Source organism: Homalodisca vitripennis, chromosome 2 (genome assembly GCF_021130785.1).
Source record: "Homalodisca vitripennis isolate AUS2020 chromosome 2, UT_GWSS_2.1, whole genome shotgun sequence".
Taxonomy (NCBI): domain Eukaryota; kingdom Metazoa; phylum Arthropoda; class Insecta; order Hemiptera; family Cicadellidae; genus Homalodisca; species Homalodisca vitripennis.
This window is the reverse complement of record NC_060208.1, coordinates 85,827,101-85,850,425: the sequence shown is the minus strand read 5'-3', so window position 1 is coordinate 85,850,425 and position 23,325 is coordinate 85,827,101. Positions and strand designations below refer to the sequence as shown.

At 33.6% G+C, this 23,325-nt stretch overlaps 1 protein-coding gene across 1 annotated transcript in view; it reads left to right on the top strand.

Moving 5' to 3' along the window:
* Positions 1–23,325, top strand: part of LOC124354304 (tuberin-like) — a 59,176-nt gene that overhangs the window by 20,497 nt on the left and 15,354 nt on the right. The window contains 5 exon segments of the mRNA XM_046804651.1: positions 669–810; positions 11,863–12,014; positions 12,676–12,848; positions 18,515–18,689; positions 19,450–19,671. Coding sequence (XP_046660607.1) covers positions 669–810; positions 11,863–12,014; positions 12,676–12,848; positions 18,515–18,689; positions 19,450–19,671 — 864 coding nt within the window.

Here is a 23,325-nt window from a genome sequence, read left to right as displayed (position 1 = left end):
TCCTAAATTAATTTTTATATTATCAAACAATCTCCAAAAGGTTAAGAATTGTAGATATTCAATTGGAGATGATGTTAATTATTAAAATTATATTTAATGTAAAAGAACTATTATTAGGATTCAATATTCAAGAATCTGTTATCAATTTTGAAGATTCTAAATCAGATTGGAGATTCTAAAAGTCTGGATTTGCCCTTCCTAAATCACAGAAGTGGTGTACACGTAACACTAAGTGTTTTAAAACTTGGAGTTTCAGAAATCTATGTTCAGTAGAAATTTGCCATGTTTTAGTCAGTGAGCCAAAAGATCTTTTTTTTTAATAAAGTGATATTCTACAAATATAAATATATTAAAGATTACTTACTTACTGCCGGGGCGTAACAAATCTCAGTCGATTCTTTACCTCGTCTATGAGCCTCTTCCACGCCACCCTGTCTTCCGCCAGATCCACAGACCCTCCACACCGGGTCACATCTTCGACCACTTGATCGCACCATCTTATCTTTGGCCTACCCAAAGGGCGCCATAGACTTTAAGGCATTAAGTAATATTAAAGATTACATTAAAAAAATTTAAACTCATAGAACCCTTTATGAAATTTATGAATATAATTTTGAGTCTATCACTGTGTAGATTTGATATAATAATCATTACATTGTTGTGTGTAGGCAGCGAAGTCAGGTCACGTAACAGTGGTTTTCGAGGTGGTACAGGCTATGCACAGAGTTGTAACGAAGTATGGACTACAACTAGTCGACGCCTGGTGGTCCATCATAGTCTGTGTGCTTGAAGCTGTCATCAGTCAAATTGGTGAGTCAGGAGTTCCCAAATCTTTCAATTGATAATAATTGCAGAAAAATGTAGTTCTCCTTAAGTCTGATGCATTTAAATAGCAACCAGTTATGTACACTACATTGATCTTACCTTAGCAATTAACTGTTAATAATGATTAAATAAAAAGAAGGCTTAATTGCTAATTTTAATTACTTGTAAAAATATTTTATAAAACAAGATGAATTGTGTTGAGTATGAATGTTTTTTTATGTTACCTTACCCCCTGAATGAATTCTGCCAACTTGGTATAACTGCTAATTTTGCGTTAAAAAGAGCCGCAATTCAATTCAATTCAATTCGTTTATTGCCGTTAAATAACATATGTTACAATAGGCTTTGTCACATTAGTCAATTAAATGGTAGCACAATGATATAAATAAAATAGTAGACATTTGACTTCAGTGCAAATTTGATGTAAGATAGCTTGTTGTTTATCAATGTGCCTTAATATAAATATAACAATTAACAATATATAACAGTGAACAAATTATAACAATTAACAAACATAACAATTAATAAAATTAACAATCAATAAATACAACAAATAATAAAACATTACAAAATATGAGAATAAATTATGATATATAAATATTACACCTAAAATATTATGTCATCTAATGAAACATTGTAGAATTCGTCTAAACTATAAAAAGCTTTTTTTAAAAACCATTTCTTAAGAACTAATTTAAAACTATTTACAGACAAAGACTTTACATTTAGAGGTAATTTGTCAAAAAGCTTTATGCCAATATGTATGTAATTACTTTTCGTCTTACTTAGATGTACAAATTTTTCATCAATAAGGTTTTTATTTCTGGTGTTATATACATGTTTACTGCTTCGTAAATTAAATTCTGCATAATGGTCTTTAACATACATAATTGATTGAAACATGAACACACAGGGTAACGTTAGAATACTCAGATCAATAAAATGCGGTTTACATGATTCAGTGTCCCCAATTCCCACTATACATCTAATCGCCTTCTTTTGCCATATAAAAACCTGTTGAGCCCCAGAGGAGTTTCCCCAAAGAGTTGTACTGTATAATAGGTGACAGTGAAAAAAAGAGTAGTAAGCATTTAACACCTTGCCTGCCATGCCGACCCGATCGGTCGGCGACGTAATTGCTACAACTCGGCAATGCCGACCCGATCGGCCGGCACAATGACGTTTCCATGGTTTTTCTTTGTTGCCGCTGTGAGCGTTACGCTCGACTCTAGTTGCAAATGACTGAACTAAGTTTTCTAAACAGATATGAGACTAATTAGAGAACGTTGTCTGGAGTTGTTTTGTTGTTTATAGGTTAGCTAAAAACACCATGCAATATCGTTAACATTTGAATCCCGATCGGGTCGGCAGGTTTTTTTTTTTTTATGTTTTAGGTTTTTTCTTTTATACATTTTTAAATAATTGAAACAAACGTTGTTTTAATTTAATATTGTACTTTCCTCACCAACATTGTATGGGGAATTTTTTAAATTAAGTATTTGAAGCTGCTAGTTTTGAGTTATTGGGTAGTAAATTAAATTTCATATTCAATTTGTTATGAAAAACAAAGTTTATTATGGTTACAAAGATATGTTTGAGGATAGAAAGGTTTTAAGTTTATTATGAATAGGCCACAAAGATATGTGAAATAGAGGATTACATAGTTGTATTCAAATTTATTTGTGAATATTCTTGAAGCAGTCTTTACAGAGATAAGGCTTCCCTGGACATAATTCACAAAAAGTGGTCACTTTTTTAAGATTCTTGGCTGCAAGTCGACCTCCTTGAAGCATAGCTGTTTGGTAGCAAATCTTACAGTTTTTTCTTGATCTACGTTTGTTTTTACCTTCTCCAACAAACGTAGATGATTCTGAAACGTAGTGATGACCAGTTACGCGAACAGGAGCCACAATTTCATCTTCTAACCCCAGGAGGCTAAACACTAGTTTTTCTCTGAACGTTTTCATCAAGTAAACATTTTTCCTTCCTCGTTGGGCAGTACCGGTAGCATCTGCATCGTTCTTATAGGCAAGCCATGCATTCACGATGGCTGTTCCCAGGAGTAATTCCTCTGCGATTTTGTGGTACCAGCGCATCGACTTCCTTACTGGCGTGTTGTAGGAGGACATCTGGTCTGACAGATCTATGCCCATTTTAGCCTTGTTGTATTCTACCACAACTAAGGGTTTCATTATAGGATCACCCTGTCTGGTTTTTTTCCCAGTGTCAACGTAGCCTGGAGGATGAATTGTGGACATGAGTCTTACCTCTCTCTTGTCCACCCACCTTGTGTACACTATGCCAGAAGGGTACTCTAAACAGCTCATTTCACCTTTCCCTATCTTCAGCTGTGGAGGGATTGTAATTTTGTGGGGAAACCAGGCACGGTTGCTCATTACCGTACCTACTAAGTGAGTATCCCTTGCTAATAGAGAGTTGGCAAGATCCACGGATGTGTAGAAATTGTCTACAAATAGTATATGACCCTTATCTACATAATCAGTCATTAGCTCCATGACAGCTGATGTCGCTACTGTCACCCCATCCTCATTGCAGGTCCCCTTCCCCATGTACACTTTTATTTTATAATGTGTAGCCTGTTGTGTCGCAAATCTTAAATATTTTGATCCCATATTTGTGGGTTTTGTTAGGGAGGTACTGCTTAAAAAACAGACGACCTCTGAACGGGACCATACTCTCGTCAACCACAAGCTCCTTACCTGGACTTTTTTTCCTTTTGAAACACTCATTGAGGTGAGAAATAAGCGGCAAAAGCTTGGACAAACGGCCTTCTTGGTCCATATTTTCGTTGTTATTGAAGTGCCAGAAGCGTAATAGCAACTGAAACCGGTTCCGGCTCATTACACGACCTGCTATCAAATTTCTATATAGCATCTTTGATGACCAGTAGTCACTTATTTCAGGCATTCGGACCAAGCCCATATACAAAACTAGTCCTAAAAACTTTTTCATTTCATCGATATTGGTGCTTGTCCATTTTTTAAGCCTACTGCTGCGATTTAGTCTCATTGTATTCAACACTTGTGCAGCATTCCTGTTGGTTTCGACTACCATGATCTCCAGGATATCATCAGTTAGATACAACGAAAAATAATCAATTGGTTTTGCTGTGTTTGGTAGATTGAAATTAAACTTTTCGTTTCCAACAAAAACAATATATTTTTGTTTACCATAAAACAATTTCCATTTACCCTCTTCCTCTACTTTCATATTTACCTTATCTGATTTTCCCTTAAGATTTTTATACTTATCAGCGAGAGTAGTGTCATCCCCAACAACTAAAGCTTCCTGGCCCTCATTATCTACATTGATCAAGTTCAAACTAGCATTTTCGATACCGCCGTTCTCACTCACATTATTTATAGTATTTCCAGAAATATTGTCAAAGTTTACGTCTAGGCCTACCTCCATTTCCTCATAAACATCATTCTCATTCTCAGCCACAGCACTTTCGTCATCAGTTTCAAATATAGAGTCGTAAGTGATGAAGTCCTCGTCGTCCTCCATGTTGTCCGAATCAGAAACATCAGAATCAATGTTTATTCCGATTCCGCCTTCACTCACTCCGAGTATGTCATGTTCACTGCTCATCGGAACGTCCAGAAACAACTGTATGTCATTGTCCTCTAGGTTTTCACCCATCTTGGAGAGTTGTTACAGTAACACAATTACAATAATGCCTATGTACACGGATAGACACAGCGTGGATATAAAGACGTGAAATATCAATGACGTTAGTATTTAGGCGCGAAACAACCCGTGTTACAGCTGTAAGCGGCAAGGAAAAGGAGTGGGGGACGAGTGAGGGACTGTGTCTGGCACCAGCTGGTGTCTGGTAACAGCTGGCGCTAGTCAGCCAGTGCACACACACTCTGTCATCACAGTAGTATAAAGTAAAATATCAAGGTCGACTGAAATTTGAACGTCGGTCCAATCGGGTCGGCAACAATTTTTTAAAGGCAATTTTTGTTGAAAAATATTGTTGCCAACCCGATCGGGTCTGAGTTAACCCCCATCCCCTTAACATATGTTTTTTGAAAATCAATTTTATTAACCAGTATCAATAGTCCAAAACTAATTTCACAACCAAAAACACGACTGCACAAGTTGGCAATCCAGGAATCTTGAGAATCTCTTATGGTGGCAGGCAAGGTGTTAAAATAAGTTCCCTACTGGTACATGTTTTTAGTTTCCTTAATAAGAAAAGAACTTGAGCCAATTTTTTACACAATTGATTTGTATGTTCATTCCAACTAAGCTTGCAGTCTAGATTTATTCCTAGGAGTTTAACAGATCTATTTTCAGTGTTTTTAAGCCCAAAAACAATTCTTTCAGTCTTATTTTTATTAAGTAATAATTTATTATTTTTAAGCCATATGCAAGACTTTTTAAATGTGGTTTCACTGTCTTCGAGTAATATATTAAGATCTTTTCCTGCATTTAACAATGTTGTGTCATCAGCATATAAAGCACAATTACTGGATAAGAAACTTGGGAGGTCATTAGTAAAAATAATAAAAAGAAATGGCCCAAGTACTGAGCCCTGTGGAACCCCGTTTAATACTTTTTGCAGGCTTGATTGTTCTTCACCAGTTTTAACCATTTGATATCTGTCCCTCAAGTACGACCTTAATAGATTTAGCTCATTTTGCACAATACCGTAAAATTCAAGTTTTGTCATAAGAATATCGTGAGACACAATGTTAAACGCTTTACTTAGGTCCAACAAGGTTGCATGAGTATAATTTTTTTCTTCAAATCCTTGAAATACATAGGACACTAAATTTTCTATAGCATTGATGGTAGAAAGACCTTTCCTAAAACCATATTGACTTGATGATAGAAATCTATTTATTTCAAAGTACTTATTGAGTTGTTCCTTAATTATAGCTTCTACAACTTTTGAAATAACTGAGACTAGTGATATTGGACGATAATTACTTTGAGAGTAAATATCTCCTTTCTTAAAAACAGGTATTGTAATGGTAAGTTTCAGACACTTAGGATAGATACCCTCAAAAAACATCCAGTTTATCAAATAGGCCAAAGGACATAGCAAAACACTGTAACATTGCTTTAATACATAATTTGATAAACCACAAAAATCTTCGGACTTTGAACTACTGAGTTTTTTAATACATCTTTCTACATCAATTACAGTTACATAATTCCATTTAAAATTATTTACAATGTTAAAATGTGTTGTTTCTAGCATTTTGTCTACATTTACAATATTGGCTGGGTTTGAATTTGGTATAATATCATTACAAATATTTACAAAGTAATCGTTAAAATTTTCAGCGGAGAAAGGAAAACTATGATTTTTGTTGCTGCTCTCCCTCCCCATTTCTGAATTTATGACCTTCCAAGCTGCCTTACACTTGTTGTCAGAAGTAGTTATAAAATTATCATTGGCTCTCAACTTTGCTATTCTAATTTCATACCTATAGATTTTTTAAATCTAGCATAAGGTCCTTTGTACACTGTGTTGGTTTTAGATTTGTCAAAATAAGGTAAAAGTAAATTTTTTATATGTTTTAATTTTGGAGTGTACCAGTTTTTAACAGACCGAAAATCTCTATGTTTTGATTATTTTTTATTTTTTATAGGACAGAATTGGTTATAAAGATCAGAGACAGCCTCCAAGAAAAATTGAAAAGCCTGTTCAACAGAACAGAACTTTGACAGTTCACCAAGCCAATCTAACCTGCTTAACCTACTTATAAAACTATTTACAGAATAATTATTCTAAGGTCTAAAAGTACTTACTGTTGTTTGGTCCTTGCAATTATTTTTATAATTTCCGGTATTGATTTTCAATTTAATATTAAGTTTTAATCCTAAATGATCGGAGAGATGTGGCTGAATTATTTCACATGAATATTCGTCATTATGTTTGTTTGTAATAATGTTATCAAGACAGGCATTTAATCGAGTTGGGTTTTTGTTTAAACAATACAGGTTATGAGATCTTAACATATTCTGAAAATTAATTATTTTTTTATCTGTAAAACGAATATCCAAATTAATGTCACCAGTTATAACCAGATTACAACTCTTAAATTTGTTACATTTATTCAAAAAGAGAATCAGATTATTTAGAGCATCATTGAACACTTCAATAATTGAATCTGGTGTTCTATAAACTGTGATAACAATTAGTTTTATACTGGGGAAAACAACTGATGCTACTTCAAACATCTTTTCAAGACTAAATTGCTCTACATTTATTGGTTCATAATCATATACAAAACTATTACTAACATATAATTATAGATACTCCCCCATGTCCTAAATTTTTTCTACAATAATTGGCTGCCAAATTATACCCATTAGGCAAGTAGAGATCCACCTCCAGAGGAGCAAGCCAATGTTCATTAAGGCAAATTATATCATATTTACCTTCATTTAAAAATATATCTAATTCATTAACCTTATTTCTAAGACACTGAATATTTATATGAAAAATTGTAATGCTATCAGAAAATTGGTCTATGTTATTGTAAAGTCTTATGTCTTCAACCCCTCTTCTGACAATGTGAAGTTTCCCGCTGGCATGGAGAGAACATTAGTCCAATTGGGTTTGGTAGCCCTGGATCGAGGTGACATCGATTCTCCGGTGATGTGTCTCAGGGTCTCCCATATCTTCATTGCCAACCATGTCTTTCCTACTGAATTAAAATGCATACCATGTGCAGTATGCATGTATCTCCCAGCTGTACTTGCTTCTACAAAACTCACATTATCATAATGGTCACTTAAAGCTTTTAGTTTCAAATTAGTTTTCTTAATTTCTTTATTCACACATGACCAGTCCGGTAAGTCATATCTTTGAGGTAAATCTACTAAAATCACTTTGTTATCAGTACAAAGGTCAAAAGTACGTTTTATACTGTCCAATACTTCATGTGCTTAGTTTCTGGCAACATCATTGGAACCACAAACAACAATCAGGATGTCTTCTTTATCGGTTAATTCTTGTTTTAAGTTCTTCTCATTTAAAACCTGTTTGGTACGGCCTCCAGGTTTAACAAAACCAACAGGCTGATAATTTTTAAAGGTTGGTTTTTTGCATTTGTTAATATGCCAAGATAAATCCTTACCATGACTGTCTGCACAAATCAAAAGTTTCTTGTCAGAAACGTATTCTTCTTCAGTTGCCACAGAGTTTGAGCTACTTTGGGCATCTTGGTCCGGTGGTGTCAACAGATAAAAACGATTTTCTGAAAGAAAACTTCCATCGTCTTTGTTTTTGTTTGGATTATGGGGGATGTTCAAATGATTTAATTTACTTCCTTCACTAACTGCTGATGAGTAGAGTTTGGTTTGAATAGTTTTTAGATGACTTACTTGAGTATTAGGTTTTAAACTAGATATATTTGGTAAACTGTAACGTTCATTTTTCTTTTTTCCAACCAAAAAGTAGTTTTCCTCATATTTGCTTTTGAACTCATTCATTTTCATATCAAGTTTAATGATTTCTTCCTCTTTCTGCAGTACAATTGTTTCTAGTTGGACTTTTTGATTCCTTAAAGTTATGATTTCTTTATTTGCCTGGCTTACCTCTTCATTTAATGTTCTTAACATAATATTTACATTTTCCAATTCTTCCCGCAATTCTTTATTTGCATTTATTAGTATCTGTTTTTCACTGTTTTCACTTAACAACAAACTCTCACTTTCATCAATTACAACTGGATTATTTGTTTCTAATATTTCACATTGAGTCTCTTGTCTACCATTTAATAACTGCTTCATACTACATTTATTACAAGACCATTCAGTGTTCACTTTGTTTATTTGTTTAAATTCCTTAAGAGAAAGTGTAGTGCATTTAAGATGGTACCACTTCAAACATTGATCTCTACAAAGGACAGCTCGACAATTGCCACTAACGTTTTTGCCACAATTTCGACATGGATATTTGACTTCCTTTTCTTTCATTACTTTCATGTCTAACAAAAATAAAATTCAAGTTTAATGTAGTAATAAGAAAGTAAAATGTATATATTTATTTATTTATGGAAATATAATAATAATAATAATAAAATAAATATATTATCACAAAAATTTATGAGGCAAAAAGTATAATCCCTCAATGAGATTTGAACTCAGGTCTTTCACTCCAGATGTCTAGGACTATGTCAGTGAGCTACACTGCTGATAAGAAAATATTTGCCAAATAGCCACTTGTATCAGTTGTCAACCAACAGGACTAAACAGGTATCTTTGTCAAAAATTGTCTCTCAAATAGAGTATCTCAAGATACAATACAATACAATAAAAATCTGTGGCTAATTTTTTTATTACGTTAATTAATTAAAAATATCAAAATGTTCCACACTTTTCCATTACAAAACTTGGTTTAACCTTGTTAGTGAAAACCTACTCACTCAAACTAGTTTATAGGTTAATTGCTTGGTCAAAAATAAAATCTTTGATAGTTAATTATTTTTTGAGATCCAAGTCAAGTCTATATATTAAGTAAAAATGTTAGAGTATCAAATTACTTGTCTTAAATTAAAATTTACTCACGACACACAAAACATATAAAAAATCACACTGAAAAGGGAGCTTCAGCACAGCACAGCACACAACAATCAAACCTATTAGTACTGTTAGTACAATTGGGTAAACAAAGTACACCTTGCTACCTAAGTGTGTTTTTCTTTGAAGTAATAACATTTGTTCACACCTCAAGAATTAAGAAAATGAAATTAACCAACAAAATCAATGGCATTCATTGTCAACAATACACTGCACTAATCATGCATGCCAGATAATATTTTTATTCTTTATTCTTTTGCCTGTATAAATAAAGAATTTTTCATTTCATTTTTACATTTTAATCGGACTCTGAAGTTTTGTTCACCTTTTTCCAGCATACTGACTGGCATGTTGGCAGTAGCTTGAAGAATGTTGTTCTTCAGTTAAACCAAGGTCCTAGGATGATCATTATAAACCAGTGATTTGAATAGCTCCCATAAAAAGTATCGCAAGGGGCTAAATCAGGCGACTGTGCTGACCAGTGCATGTAACAGATCAAAATCAGTCAAATTTAAATTTCAAATGGTTCACAGCAAGATCGGAGAGTGGAAATTGACGTGTCCCACAAATAGCTGATAAAGCAAAACATATGTTCTGTTTTTCATCATATGTAAGTCTAAAATAATTAATAAAACATGATCAATCTGAAATAAATTTGAGCTATTTGATTACGATAATCAATAAAGAAATTTGATATTTATTGGCTGTAATAACTAAAACCAAAGTAAAACATAATAGTTTTGGTTGGAGGCTGAAGAGCTGACAACTTTCGGTATGTGAGCCTCAGACGGTTTTAGCAGATTTCTCAGCCTTCTTCCTTCTTCTGGTCACAGCAGTGAATATGAAAGGACATGCATTCATCTCTCAGTAAAAGAAGCACATGTTCTCGTAAATTTTGGTAAATTTTATTACAGGTCAAAGCAAGTGAGATTGTTGAGTGAAATGATGTTTTATTTCCAAACATAAAAATCTTAAGTTAAACAAAAGAAGTTATTAACCATGACATGATATATTGGTTAGTACAGTGTTTTAGTGACAAGACATCGTTGAAATTACTTTTCAATCATATTATAAATTGATCTAAAATAAAATTATGCAAATAAGTACAAACAATAATATTTTCAATGGAGGGAAATCATCAACAAACTCAACGACATTTGTTTGAAATACATGATAGTGACCACTTGCTCGCGTTATCTTAACTTCACTGTGAATTGAACCACGACATGTAATGTGGCTCAATACTTTCATATTAACTTAAAATGTACATTTGTTTGATTATTGCTGAAGTAGAGTAAAACTCACATTTAGAACCTTGTCATCGCCAACCTTGGGCAATATACTGTAACCTAATAATTGAAATACTTTGAATTAAAACAACAACATAGGACGCCTAATCGAGCTAATACGCTTTGAACTTCTTCACATGGTTGAAATCACGTTGAGTAAATTAAAATCAACACTACACAACCTGATCTTCGTCATGCAGATTAACTCTTATGAAGACAAAATGTCCAAGGGAAGTGTTTCTGTAAAATTGCAATTAACACTCGTGCTGTTGCACTGTCCTGCTAGAACCATACAGCCCCCACATCCATCTCATCGACTGTTGGCAAAAAACTCTTGAATCATACGAATGTAATGGTCAGAAACCTCTGAAACTACCCACCTGTTCGTTTTATATAAAAAATTATTAACTATTTAAATTTCCTTCTTATCATCAGTTTCTCTGAAGTTATTTATCCATGGAACAATAGAATGCCAGCCAGAAACATAACCAGCAAGAATGAACTGTGCATGGCGTTGATCCGTTTGAAAAATACACTTCAACAGTGAACTTGTGCTCCACCTATGTCCACTACATAAAACAGATAAACTGAGTGGATCATAAACATTATGAACTGTGCATGGCGTTGATTGAACATCCGTTTGAAAAATACACTTCAACAGTGAACTTGTGCTCCACCTATGTCCATTCCATAAAACAGATAAACTGAGTGGATCATAAACATTATGAACTGTGCATGGCGTTGATTGAACATCCGTTTGAAAAATACACTTCAACAGAGAACTTGTGCTCCACCTATGTCCACTCCATAAAACAGATAAACTGAGTGGATCATAAACATTATGAACTGTGCATGGCGTTGATTGAACATCCGTTTGAAAAATACACTTCAACAGTGAACTTGTGCTCCACCTATGTCCATTCCATAAAACAGATAAACTGAGTGGATCATAAAAATTATGAACTGCTCTTTTGAATATACTCCCACCCTCTTTGAAAAAAACAATCGCTTGTGGTGCCCAAATCAAAGAAGCAAGTTCTTCTGCCCCACCCTGTATAAATTATTATATGCAATTATGTACTATAACTTATATTTTATATAACTATATGAACGTAAAACTGCAGTATGTGTTTTGATTTGTAATGTTTTAATGTAAAGTGATATATGTTATGTGTTGTAGAGACGACACCTTGTGATCCGATAATACCGCTCATCACAACTCATCTGCACGAGACCCTGTGTACCATCGAGACCATGATAGAGCTGGGCCAGTTTACTGGCTCAGTGCGGGCAGTATTCCAGCTGATAGATCGCTGCTCATCCATCCGCCCGGTAACACATTTTGTTTGTTCAGTTTATACAAAGATATTAGGATTTTTATTCTTAATTACTGAAGCTTTTTGTTTTCAATTTTTTATTTCCTAGTTCTTTTTACTTGATTAATATATTTCGAATCCTATTCAAATACTTTCAACACATATTTCTAAAGATAGATTAGTTTTAGATTTCAGCCCCACCAGTTCTCATTAGTATGTATCGAGAATCCTAGATGGTTTAATTGTCAGATTGGCATTAATTTAATCTGCTCAGCAACTGCTCTATCATCCAACAATGATTATGCGTTACAGTTCAGTGCATGATATTAATATAACAATTTCATAGCTAGATAGTTACTGTAAATACAAAATAAGTTTGTCTTTTCTTAAAAAACACTATGCAAGACACAATAAAAACCAAAATGTTAAATTTAATACACTAATATATCAAAGGAACACATCACGGTCTAAACACAGTTTGAAACTAAACTTATGTCCAAAAAGTCCCAATTCAATGTGCCATTCAAATTGCCGTAAATAGTGCCAACCAGGACCAAGAGACTGATATTTTACTACCAGTTCCTTGTTAGGATGATTCTCCAAGAGCATATGGATAATAACTAACTTTAGGAACCAACACAACACATCACTATATTGTACTGTATTGATTGTTGCAGGAGAGTTCTGTGATGCGACTCATTAATTACCTATCAGGTTCTGTGGTATCCGCCCAAGCGAACTGGCTGGGCAAACTCCACTCCATACTTGACAGATATCTACACCAAGAAACCAGGACTAACATACGTCTTAGAGCATTGGAAGTTCTCTCTAATGTCTTTCAAGAAAATAGGTAATACGGTTAATCTATTTTGTCTATGGTATATAATGTGCATTGAACCATTTAAGTGCAATCCTTTTTTTTACAGTTTTTTAGCGTGACAAACCATACCAATTTTTGAAAAAATTCTGAGCATTAAAAGATTAATATCTCTTTCATTTTAAAAAAATAGAATACACTTCAAATCATCTATTTAAAAATCCTCAAAAGTAACATTTATATTGTTTAACAAACCAATGTTTTCGATTTAGATGAAAGGGTAAGTGTCTTAGTTCTGGAATAAACACAATAACCCCATTTTATCCATCCTTCAGTCAACCAGAATACATTAACGTATAAATCAAATCAAATACCCTAGACAATATTGTTCATTCATCAGACCACATGAAATGGGATGAAAATATCCATTTTTTCCAAATTACACAAAACTCAGAAAAACATGAAAACACCAATACCTTACCCACAATTCCCTTTCTTAGACAAATAATATAACCCACCCATGGAGACTGACCTGAAACCAAGATACAATTTTACTAACTCAAAAGAACTTCAACAGTTATTAACAGTTAGTTATCAACAGTTATTATTATAGTGGGTGGCTACAGCACTATACAACTTAACCCTTAAAACATTGAAGAACATTTGACCTCGGTTCAATTAGCGTGCATTTAGAGATTTAAAAATATTATGTTTTTGCTAAAGTTAAATTTATTTTCTTCTTCTTGAGAGAAACAAAATTACAGTTTTTTTTTAAAAGATCTACCACTTTTACACATAGATGCACCAGTTTTTGAAAAGAATAGCAATGGGTTTTTTATTGATTTTTCATGTGAGACGAAATCCAATTAGCTTCTCTACAGTCATAAATCAATACATTCATGCATTCCTACACATTCACAGCATTTATGTGAACTATAATGAAACACAATAAACTGAATAAGGTAATATGGATATTCCTTTATGGCGTGTTTACCACAATTTTTTGACATAAATTTTTTGTTTACCGATAGTATTGGCATCAACAGTAGCTTATGCATTGATTGCTGCCTTTACTTATTGAGACACTCCTTATTTTGGGTACATTTTATATGGTTTTTTATTGGCTTCTTAATGCTGTGATGTGACAGTTCTCGTTTGGTTTGAGTTACCTTTATCTTGTTTACAATTTTTAACAGTGTTTCAAAAATCAGTATTGTGATTGTCTGACAGATTCACAGTGTTTCACAGAGTTCTAGTACTCATTTTTTGTTTTGAATCTAGTACGTTGAAATATTTCTGTGTGTGAAATAACTTTGAAGCATTGTTTCATTTGTCAATTTGAAGAATCACAGATTTTTTGTTTCTAGTCTATTGCATAATTGTGACAATGTAGAGCTCTTAAACAGTGATCTATCTCTTTACACAATCTTTTGTTGTTTACAAACATCGTGAAAGAAGAGTCATGCATAACTATCCCTCCACACTGAGATTTACACATAATTGATCCAATCCATGATGATATAGCACTGATAAATAATTACATATGACATAGTGATAAAAATTAATAAAGTTTATCTTATTTAAATAGACATGTTATAAATGTACCATTTTAATCACATAGACTGCATTTAAACTGTTAAGGTAAGAGGAAGATGTCCTATGTGTGATTCTTTTAACACATACATGACAACAGCTTATTTCCGGACTTTTTATTTGCTGTTGACTTTTTCAATAATAATGATAAAGTCCGTAATCATTTTTTTTACACTAAACGTCTAAGTATAAAAAGAAATGTATGTAGGTTTTGCACACAAAAATTTATTTCAATATGTTTTTTCAATGTTTTCCTTGTACTCCTAGGGTTACCTAAAACACTAATAGTCTAAGAGCTAGTGGTCGGCTACCTGTATGTATTTGACGAGACCTGGGTTTTTGTACAGTGAGGCCCCTGTACCCCCTGTACATGAGATGGGGAGTCACTAAGCTCCAGGTGGCCGACTTGGCGGGCTCTCAGGTAAGACAGGTATCAATTTTTGGGCAATTTCATAAGTATTTGATGACGTCTGCCGTTTTGTAATTTGAAAAATATATTATTATTATTATCGGAAAATAACAATGGCAGACCATTATCGCGCGGATTTCATTGCGGCAGACAATTTTGAAAGTGCTCAAAAAAATAAAATTTAGAAAGTAATTGACGAGATCTGCCATTGATATATTTTATTTATTAGGGTCTTAAAAACTTATATTGATCATGGCAGACGTCTATATAGCGGACATACTTTAGTAAAAACGAAAATCTTAGCTACTCCCTGATTAAAAATATTGAAAATTGTATTAAAAATTGTAATGGGTAAAGATCATCAATTGTTGAAATACCCGTTGGGGCAACAATTTTTTTTGTTGGATGTCAAAATTTGAATTTTATCGCCAAATTTCTTGCGAAGTTTTTCTTCCAAATAAGATGCGTTAAATATTGATGCTGGGTCTGAGCTTTCACTTAATTCTTTAAATATTTCAAGATACTATTTCTGCAAATAACTCAGAAAATAACAAAGTCCTCGTTTTATCACATCATCTTTAACTAAATGACATATTTCTTTATTAACAGTTTCATGTACTTCTCGGGAGATGTGCCATGCAGTACGAACACGACTTTCCACGAGTGATCTATTTTGATACCTAAAATTTTGCCGACAAATTTCATGGTAATGTATTTCAGAGGAGAGAACACTTTCTATTTTTGTTAAAGTTTCTTGGTAAATTGTAGTATCTGGCTTAAAGATTAATAGGATACTCTTTTTAAATTGATCCTTCTCTGAAGTCCGTAATGGATCAATTTTATATCGAAATTGTTTTTTTTTTTTTTACAAAAAAAACACAAATTTGAGTTTGCAGAAGCTACAGTATCGGAAGTTACAATATCGGAAGCTACAGTATTCGAAAATTGAACATTCGATGATTTTGCTGAATCTAAAGATGACCCCTCCTCCAACGAAAGTTCAGCTTCAGCGTCGATTTCATTTTCTGCTTCTTTTGTCTCAAGAATGTTTGCATTGTTTTCAAGGGAATCATGTACACGTGTATCCTCAATTATTGAACTATCAGCTGATGTAGATGTCTGTTCAATTGCAGACAAAGACTTTTTAGACTGTGATAGAACCTTTTTTTCAACATCTGTCGTCAAATACTGCCTTTTTAATGCTGTAAATGTCTTATAACAACTACTATGATATGCTGAATCATAAGTTTCGTCCGGTAAAATAATTTCTTTATATTTTAATTTGTGGAATTTTCTTAACCTCAAAATCCTTTTACATTTTGATATAGTATATGATAATGAAATCCGCGCGATAATGGTCTGCCATTGTTATTTTCCGATAATAATAATAATATAGTTTCAAATTACAAAACGGCAGACGTCATCAAATACTTATGAAATTGCCCAAAAATTGATACCTGTCTTACCTGAGAGCCCGCCAAGTCGGCCACCTGGAGCTTAGTGACTCCCCATCTCATGTACAGGGGGTACAGGGGCCTCACTGTACAAAAACCCAGGTCTCGTCAAATACATACAGGTAGCCGACCACTAGCTCTTAGACTATAATTTATCTTAAAAATTAATTAAGCAGTCATGTGCCTGACGGGGTATACGATAGTCTAAGGTATTTATTTAATCGTGGGATCACATTTAACAAACCACCAAGACAGCCAAACAATAAAAATGCAATAAGAAAATGTATAGCAACATGTACCCCATCGGGTGCATGACACACCTTACAAAAGCCCGGTGTATACCCGATCGGTTAGGTATAAAAAGGCAGTTGTGAAAGATCGAGTGTACCCAATGGGGTACACGTTATCTTGAACATGTTAACACCACAAGAAGATTAGTAGTAAACATCAGCAAAGTATTATATTATTAAATGTTTGAATGATCAGCTGATTTAGGTAATATGATTGGATTTGATAAGAAGCTGAATAAAACAATAAACACATTGAGTAAAGTCGCAAATATACAGGGTGATTCAAAACTAAACGGCAATCTCTCGAGAGCTTATTCTATAGCTAAAAACAAGTAAAAAAGTACATATAACCATATGCCCAGAAATGCTTCGTTAGCGAGTTACGCCTAGCGAAAGATTTCGCCCGGATTCCAGAACCCTTGGTGAAGTCAGGCCGTATAAAAATGGTAAAGGTAGTTACAAAGATACAATAACTTAATTGTTGATCAGCTGATATTGCCAACCTTTGCAAAGAAAATATGACGATAAAAAGTGTTGAATAAATGATCAGCTGTTACTCACAACCTAAACATTAGTTAATATTTTATGCAGATAAGAATATGCATTTTTGTGCGTCTGTTTTATTTTTAAATAAAGCTAAATTTCAATACCTATTATTATTTTTTTTCCTAAGTAATTCACATGAATCTTTTCAGGATTAAATGTTCTACAAATCTGTTTAAGAAAAAAATGACCTTTATTTAACATTTATGGAAGTAATCTTACGTTAAACACAAAAATGTGTTATTTCTTTGCACCAATTCTTGTGTTTTACTTAAGATATCTCTGAAAGTATTGCATTTACAGCTCTGGGACGAATTTTAATAAATTTGTCAGATATAAAAACATAAAAAACAATCGTATTTGTATCTTTGTAACTACCTTTACCATTTTTATATGGCCTGACTTCACCAAGGGTTCTGAAATCCGGGCGAAATCTTTCGCTAGGCGTAACTCGCTAACGAAGCGTTTCCGGGCATATGGTTATATGAACTTTTTTTACTTGTTTTTAGCTATAGAATAAGCTCTCGAGAGATTGCCGTTTAGTTTTGAATCACCCTGTAGAATGGACAATATCCTCTGTTTTGTTTGAACATGTACTTGAAGTGAACTAGTTCCAAGTGAAATTGTTAGATTATATAGAATTATGTTCCGTACTGAATAGCAACAGCACTCCGAGACTGCCGTGTGAAATCACTTTTAAAATTTAAAATATGACGAGATTGTCTTATGAATCCAACGTAATACCTCGGGAACCTTAACTTTAAAATGGAGGAGGCTTCATATATTAAATTAGCGGGCCAACTGATCAGTCAAAATTATGTGGCCAGTTTTAAACAATTAACTAAACGAGGAAGCCTTAAGTATCAAACAGATTGGAGATTTATTATAAACCAATGTGCAATTACAGTATGGTTTTGACATGTTTTAGAATCAACCAACATATAATATAAAAAAGCTCAACTCATTTTCTGATTTGCAGCCATATTGTTTCTGCAATGACCATTTACTACTGGTCTCTGGCCAGTTGTTAGTGGATGGTCGTTCAGTGCTGATTTAATACGACTTTTGTTCTTAAGTTCAGTTTTAATAATTAGTGTTTTGTTTGTATTAAGTGCATGTTGTAGAAATAGTGTATATAAAGTTAACACACAAAATTTTTGTTGTGGTTCCTTACTTATGTGTGTATACTGTACAATATTGTGGTATAATTTTTAAATTTTAACCTAGATTGTAGTTATGCATTAGCTTAGTTATTCACCTGAGGAAGAGATCAGAGTGCAGATTTTAAAACGTTGTATTACTGATTTCTTTAATTACTAAACAGTGGCAAATATCCTGAAAAATCCTGGTTCCTAGACAGTCCTTATATTATCAAAAACAAAGCATTAATTTTCTTGTAATTTCTGCTAGATTACACTTTGAAGAAGAGCTGATTGATCAAGTCGTGTTGCCGCACTTGGAGCGTGTAGACGAGGAGCGTGATATGGCAGTGCGCAATGCTGAGGCTGCCTTAGTTGTTGACGTGTGTGTAGGATCCGTTGCAGACAACAAACACTTTATGGAACTACTGGACATTCTAGATAAGGTACAGATGGCTGGATCTTTGAATTCAATGTTGGTGTGGCCCCCCTGTGTGTTGTCAGTTGCAGTAATCTGAAACCATAATTAAAAAAAGTGAATGGATTGTTTGTAAAAAACTGCACTATAAGCTAAATCATCCAACTGGGGTCAAATTCTATTATTTATTACTTATTCCAGGATTTAAATATACTTCCCACCCACTACCTCCTACTGTAAGCTATGGTAATGGGTCATAGTGTTGATTCAGTGTTGAAAAGTTAACTTTAAAAAAGTGTTCTGTGTTATAAACGCACTGTAAAAGTTAATTATATGTGCATAGTTTTACGTGACCAGTTTGCTCAAAGAGGGTTTTAGTCGTAACAAATAACATTTCTTTTAAGTTTTGCATGTATGTAAATATTTAGTACCTCTAAGAATTTTTCCCTATTTCATATGTTATTTTCCCACAGTGACTAATTATCTTACTCTAGAGGAAATGTGTAATGTGGTAAAGAATAAGCTGAAGCAATACAAAAATTAAAACTTAATATCCCAGCATTAAAAATTAAAACTTGGGCTCTGAACAAGTGACAGTTCTTGGCAGAAGCTGTGAGTATATTATGGAGTGTTTTTATTGGTGTAGTGGTAGCATACTCATCCGGCAAGTGAGGAAGCCGGGTTCAAGTCCCAGTAGAACATGTACTTTATATATATATATATAGTTTGAAAAATTGAAAAACAGTATATAAAACTTATTTTCCATTACATTCTTTCTATTTATGCAGATATTGTCAAGTGCGTTTGAAATGTATGACTCACCAAAGACAGAGGCAGAGGTCCAGGATGTAAAGACTGCAGTGGAAGGAGTGATCAGGATCTTCACGTCTGCCATGCATCACGTGCCCTCTGCCCACGCGGTACGTGCGTTCAACATGCTTGTCTCACATCTGGAGATGCATTACGCCAAGCCTATTATCTTCGACAGTGTCATATCCATCCGCGTCAAGGTGAGTTGATTGAGGTGGTAAAGCACCAACTCATTACTGTAGAATTAAGTTGATTTGTTTATTAACCAATTAATCCTAGAAGGGTATGGCACGTAAAATAGACGTACACACAGCTATTTGTAGCGTTCACCTTCTCATCCCTCCTCTAAAGGCCATTGCCCTTCCTGCAGTGCTCTCATAAGTAAGTTGCCGGGGATTGCTGTTAAGTGAATATCAGGCTGAATTTTTTTTTTTTTTTTTTTTTTTTTTTTTTTTTTTTTTTTTTTTTTTCTTGCTGGGCGTTTAATAGAAGTCTTTATGTCAAACTGACGTATTGATACCTTTTGTGCAGTCTTTGGTGTATGTAATATTTATGTGATGATACCTTTGTAGTAGATGTTAGTACTTCATTATATATATATATATATATATATATATATATATATATATATATATATATATATATATACTAGCTGTTTCCTGCGGCTTCGCACGCTTTTCGTAAGCTTTGCCCATGTAAGAGCATTTCTGGTTCAAGTAAATTATATTTCCATCGCCAATGTAGAGTTTGCCTTGATGTCACGATCATGAAAATCTATCAAAAGTGTATTGTATGTGTACATGTCCTTTATTGTAAAGTGGTCTAACACTCAACCTTTAAGTTCAACCAGAAACTTATTTTAAAGACAAATACATCATAACTTAGCGCCTTCAAATAGTATTTGGCAGTTAAATATACGTAACTGCCTTGCAATTGCAGTTTATAATATGCAGGCGATTTGAAAACTTTTATCTTTTGCAGCGCCGTCTGGTGGCGAGTTACATCAATGGGCGTAGCATATAAACCTTCTCAGCGGAAAAATACATATACATACAAATTTTCATAATGATCGGCCACATAGTTCACGATTCCATAAAGGACAAACACACAAACATTCATTTTTATATATATAGATAAAAGATTGTTTTTTGTCATATTTTCGTGTAATCTACAATGGCGGGGAATATATACTAAATGAGGACCAAAGTTTGTCAGTGCTAAATGAATGCTTTGAAGCAGACACCGAAAAAGAATGTTTGCTAGAAGAAGACCATATTGAGTATGAAGATCTCTCAGAGGAGTATGGTAGTGACGCTTATCCAGAGTATCTTTCTGATGAAGATGACTTGTTAAAGATGGAAAATGATATTGTGGAGACAATAATAGAAATAGAAGTTTCTCAGCAAGCTGAAACACCACCTTTAAGTAGAACCATGAACAATCCAATACGAGCGAGGCCTGCAAGATCTGTTCAAAACCAAAATGTACAAGATGGAGATCAATTAGTGTATGAAATGGATGGGGAAGATGGCATTGGGTTTCTGAAAATGGGTTTCTTTGAGAAACTGAATGAAATACTTCAGCAGGAAAAACCCCGGCAAGAAATGTTCATTCAAGACCTGGTTCTAGTCTTACAGTGAGGCATGCATATTCACCATTGGAATTTTTTCAGTTGTATATTTGTAAAAGCTCAAATCGTATTTAGCCATTGATGAGCAATACATTAAATTTCGTGTGCATTGCTCGTTCAGAATGTATAAGTCATTACACCCCAACAAGTATGGCATAAAGATCGTTGTGGTGTGTGTTATTCCACAAAGTACATGGTCGATGCCCTAGTATACCTTGGAAACCAATCAGTGCTAAAAGACAGACCGACAGCTGAATATTATGATGGGTAATTAGTAGCTTCCATTGAAAGGAATAATAGAAACATCACTATGGAGAACTGGTTTAGCAGTGTTCTACTTGTCCAAAATCTACTGAAAGGCGTTTAACTGAAAATACTGCTGAAAGAAGTTTAACTGTTTTAGGTACTGTGAAAAAAGCAAACCTAAATTTCCATTTGAATTTTATGATAAAAATTACAAAAAAAACGGAAAGTTGATATCTCAATGTTTTATTTTTTTTATTTAGGGGTGATATGACAGTAGTATAAGATAATGGTCTGTTTGTTGTCATCAATGCATGATGATAATGCAATAAATGACAGTGGAAAGCCCAAAATTGTGATGGTGTTTAATGAAACCAAAGGTGTAGTGGACGTTTGAACTGCAAAAGGAAAATAGAAAGATGGCCACTCTGGATGTTCTATAACATGATGAACATCTCTCTCATAAATGCCTATGTGATATTTGTACATAATGCCATCAGACGGAGTGGAGACACTGCAAAGCCTTTGTCTTGTCAAGACAACAATTTATGTTCAAGCTTCACAAAGACCTTGGCAAGAGGTTAGAATTAATCAAGTAAACTTAAGCAAAGCATTGAAGAGAGCAACCAAGACAATATTGGTGGGCGAAAACGAAAAATCAGAGAGGGGGTAATAAATATTGTTCCTTCTTTGTCTATAAGAAGAAAAGGATGACAACACAACTTACTGTGATTGTGGAAAATGTAAAACACACATAAAATATGAGTACATGTATAAAACATAAGATTTCAGTAAAATGTGACTTGTCTTTTGAATGCCTAAATTTACAGTTGGTAGAAGATTTTTAAGATTTATAACATTTTGTTAGATATTTCAGTGTTTAAAATTTATATAAATCAAAGTTAACTTAGCATAATATTTAACATGATAAGTTTGTATTGTCTTTAATTTACATATATCGTTTGTGCTTGCAAATGTGTACAAAAACACATTTTTCATGAATAATCTGTAGCGGAAACAGCAAGAACAGCTAAACCAAGCAAAATTTATTAAAATTATTTTGGTATGTTTTATCTTGCAAAAAAAGAACATCAAACTTACATATTAATTGATACGCATAGTGCCATGTTGGTAACACGATACATTACTAGGGTTAAGACTTCTTTTACACAATATTTTATGTTATATGTATTGTAAAAGTATTTTAACCTAAATTTTCACCCAACCATGCACTCTTATAGTTCCACTGCTGCAGTCGAGTTCTTACTAATAGAGTATTAATTTAGCTATCAAAACTTTGCTTGCATAAGTTACAACAACATAATTACTGTTTGAAGTATAGCAAAATCTATAAGAAGATCATAATCAAACACATTATTTTTTAGTGTTATACTATACTATAAATCAAAAGAATCACTTTTGGGTGATCCTAAAAAGTTTTGGAGTTTCATTAATTAACAAAAATTTTCAAAATAAATCCTGTGGGTAAGCGGTATGTCTGGGAAAATGAAACGTTTGATGATGGATTGAGCGCAGCGACTGGGTTTGCTCGATATTTCAGTTCTGTTTATGACCGCGGGGAGTTCTTGGACCCAGACATGATTAATAAATCTCCTGTAATAAATGGAGTTAATAATTTTAATTTACGTTCTATTCCTGTGAGCGAGGTTTCTGCTGCGATTCGAAAACTTCCGTCTAAGCATTCACACGGGCCTGATTTGATTTCCAATTATATTATCAAAGGTTGTTCAGAATTTGTTAAGAAACCGTTCTGTCATATTTTTAACCTATGTTTAGCTAACAAGTGTTTTCCGGATTGTTGGAAGATCACTAAAATAACTTCCAATATTAAAGAAGGTTAACCGATTTGAAATCTCCAATTATAGACCCGTAGCTATTTTATGTAGGCCTACTCCAGCTAAAGTGTTTGAACTAATAATTTTTGATCATGTATCCTTTCATATGAAACAATATATCAGCA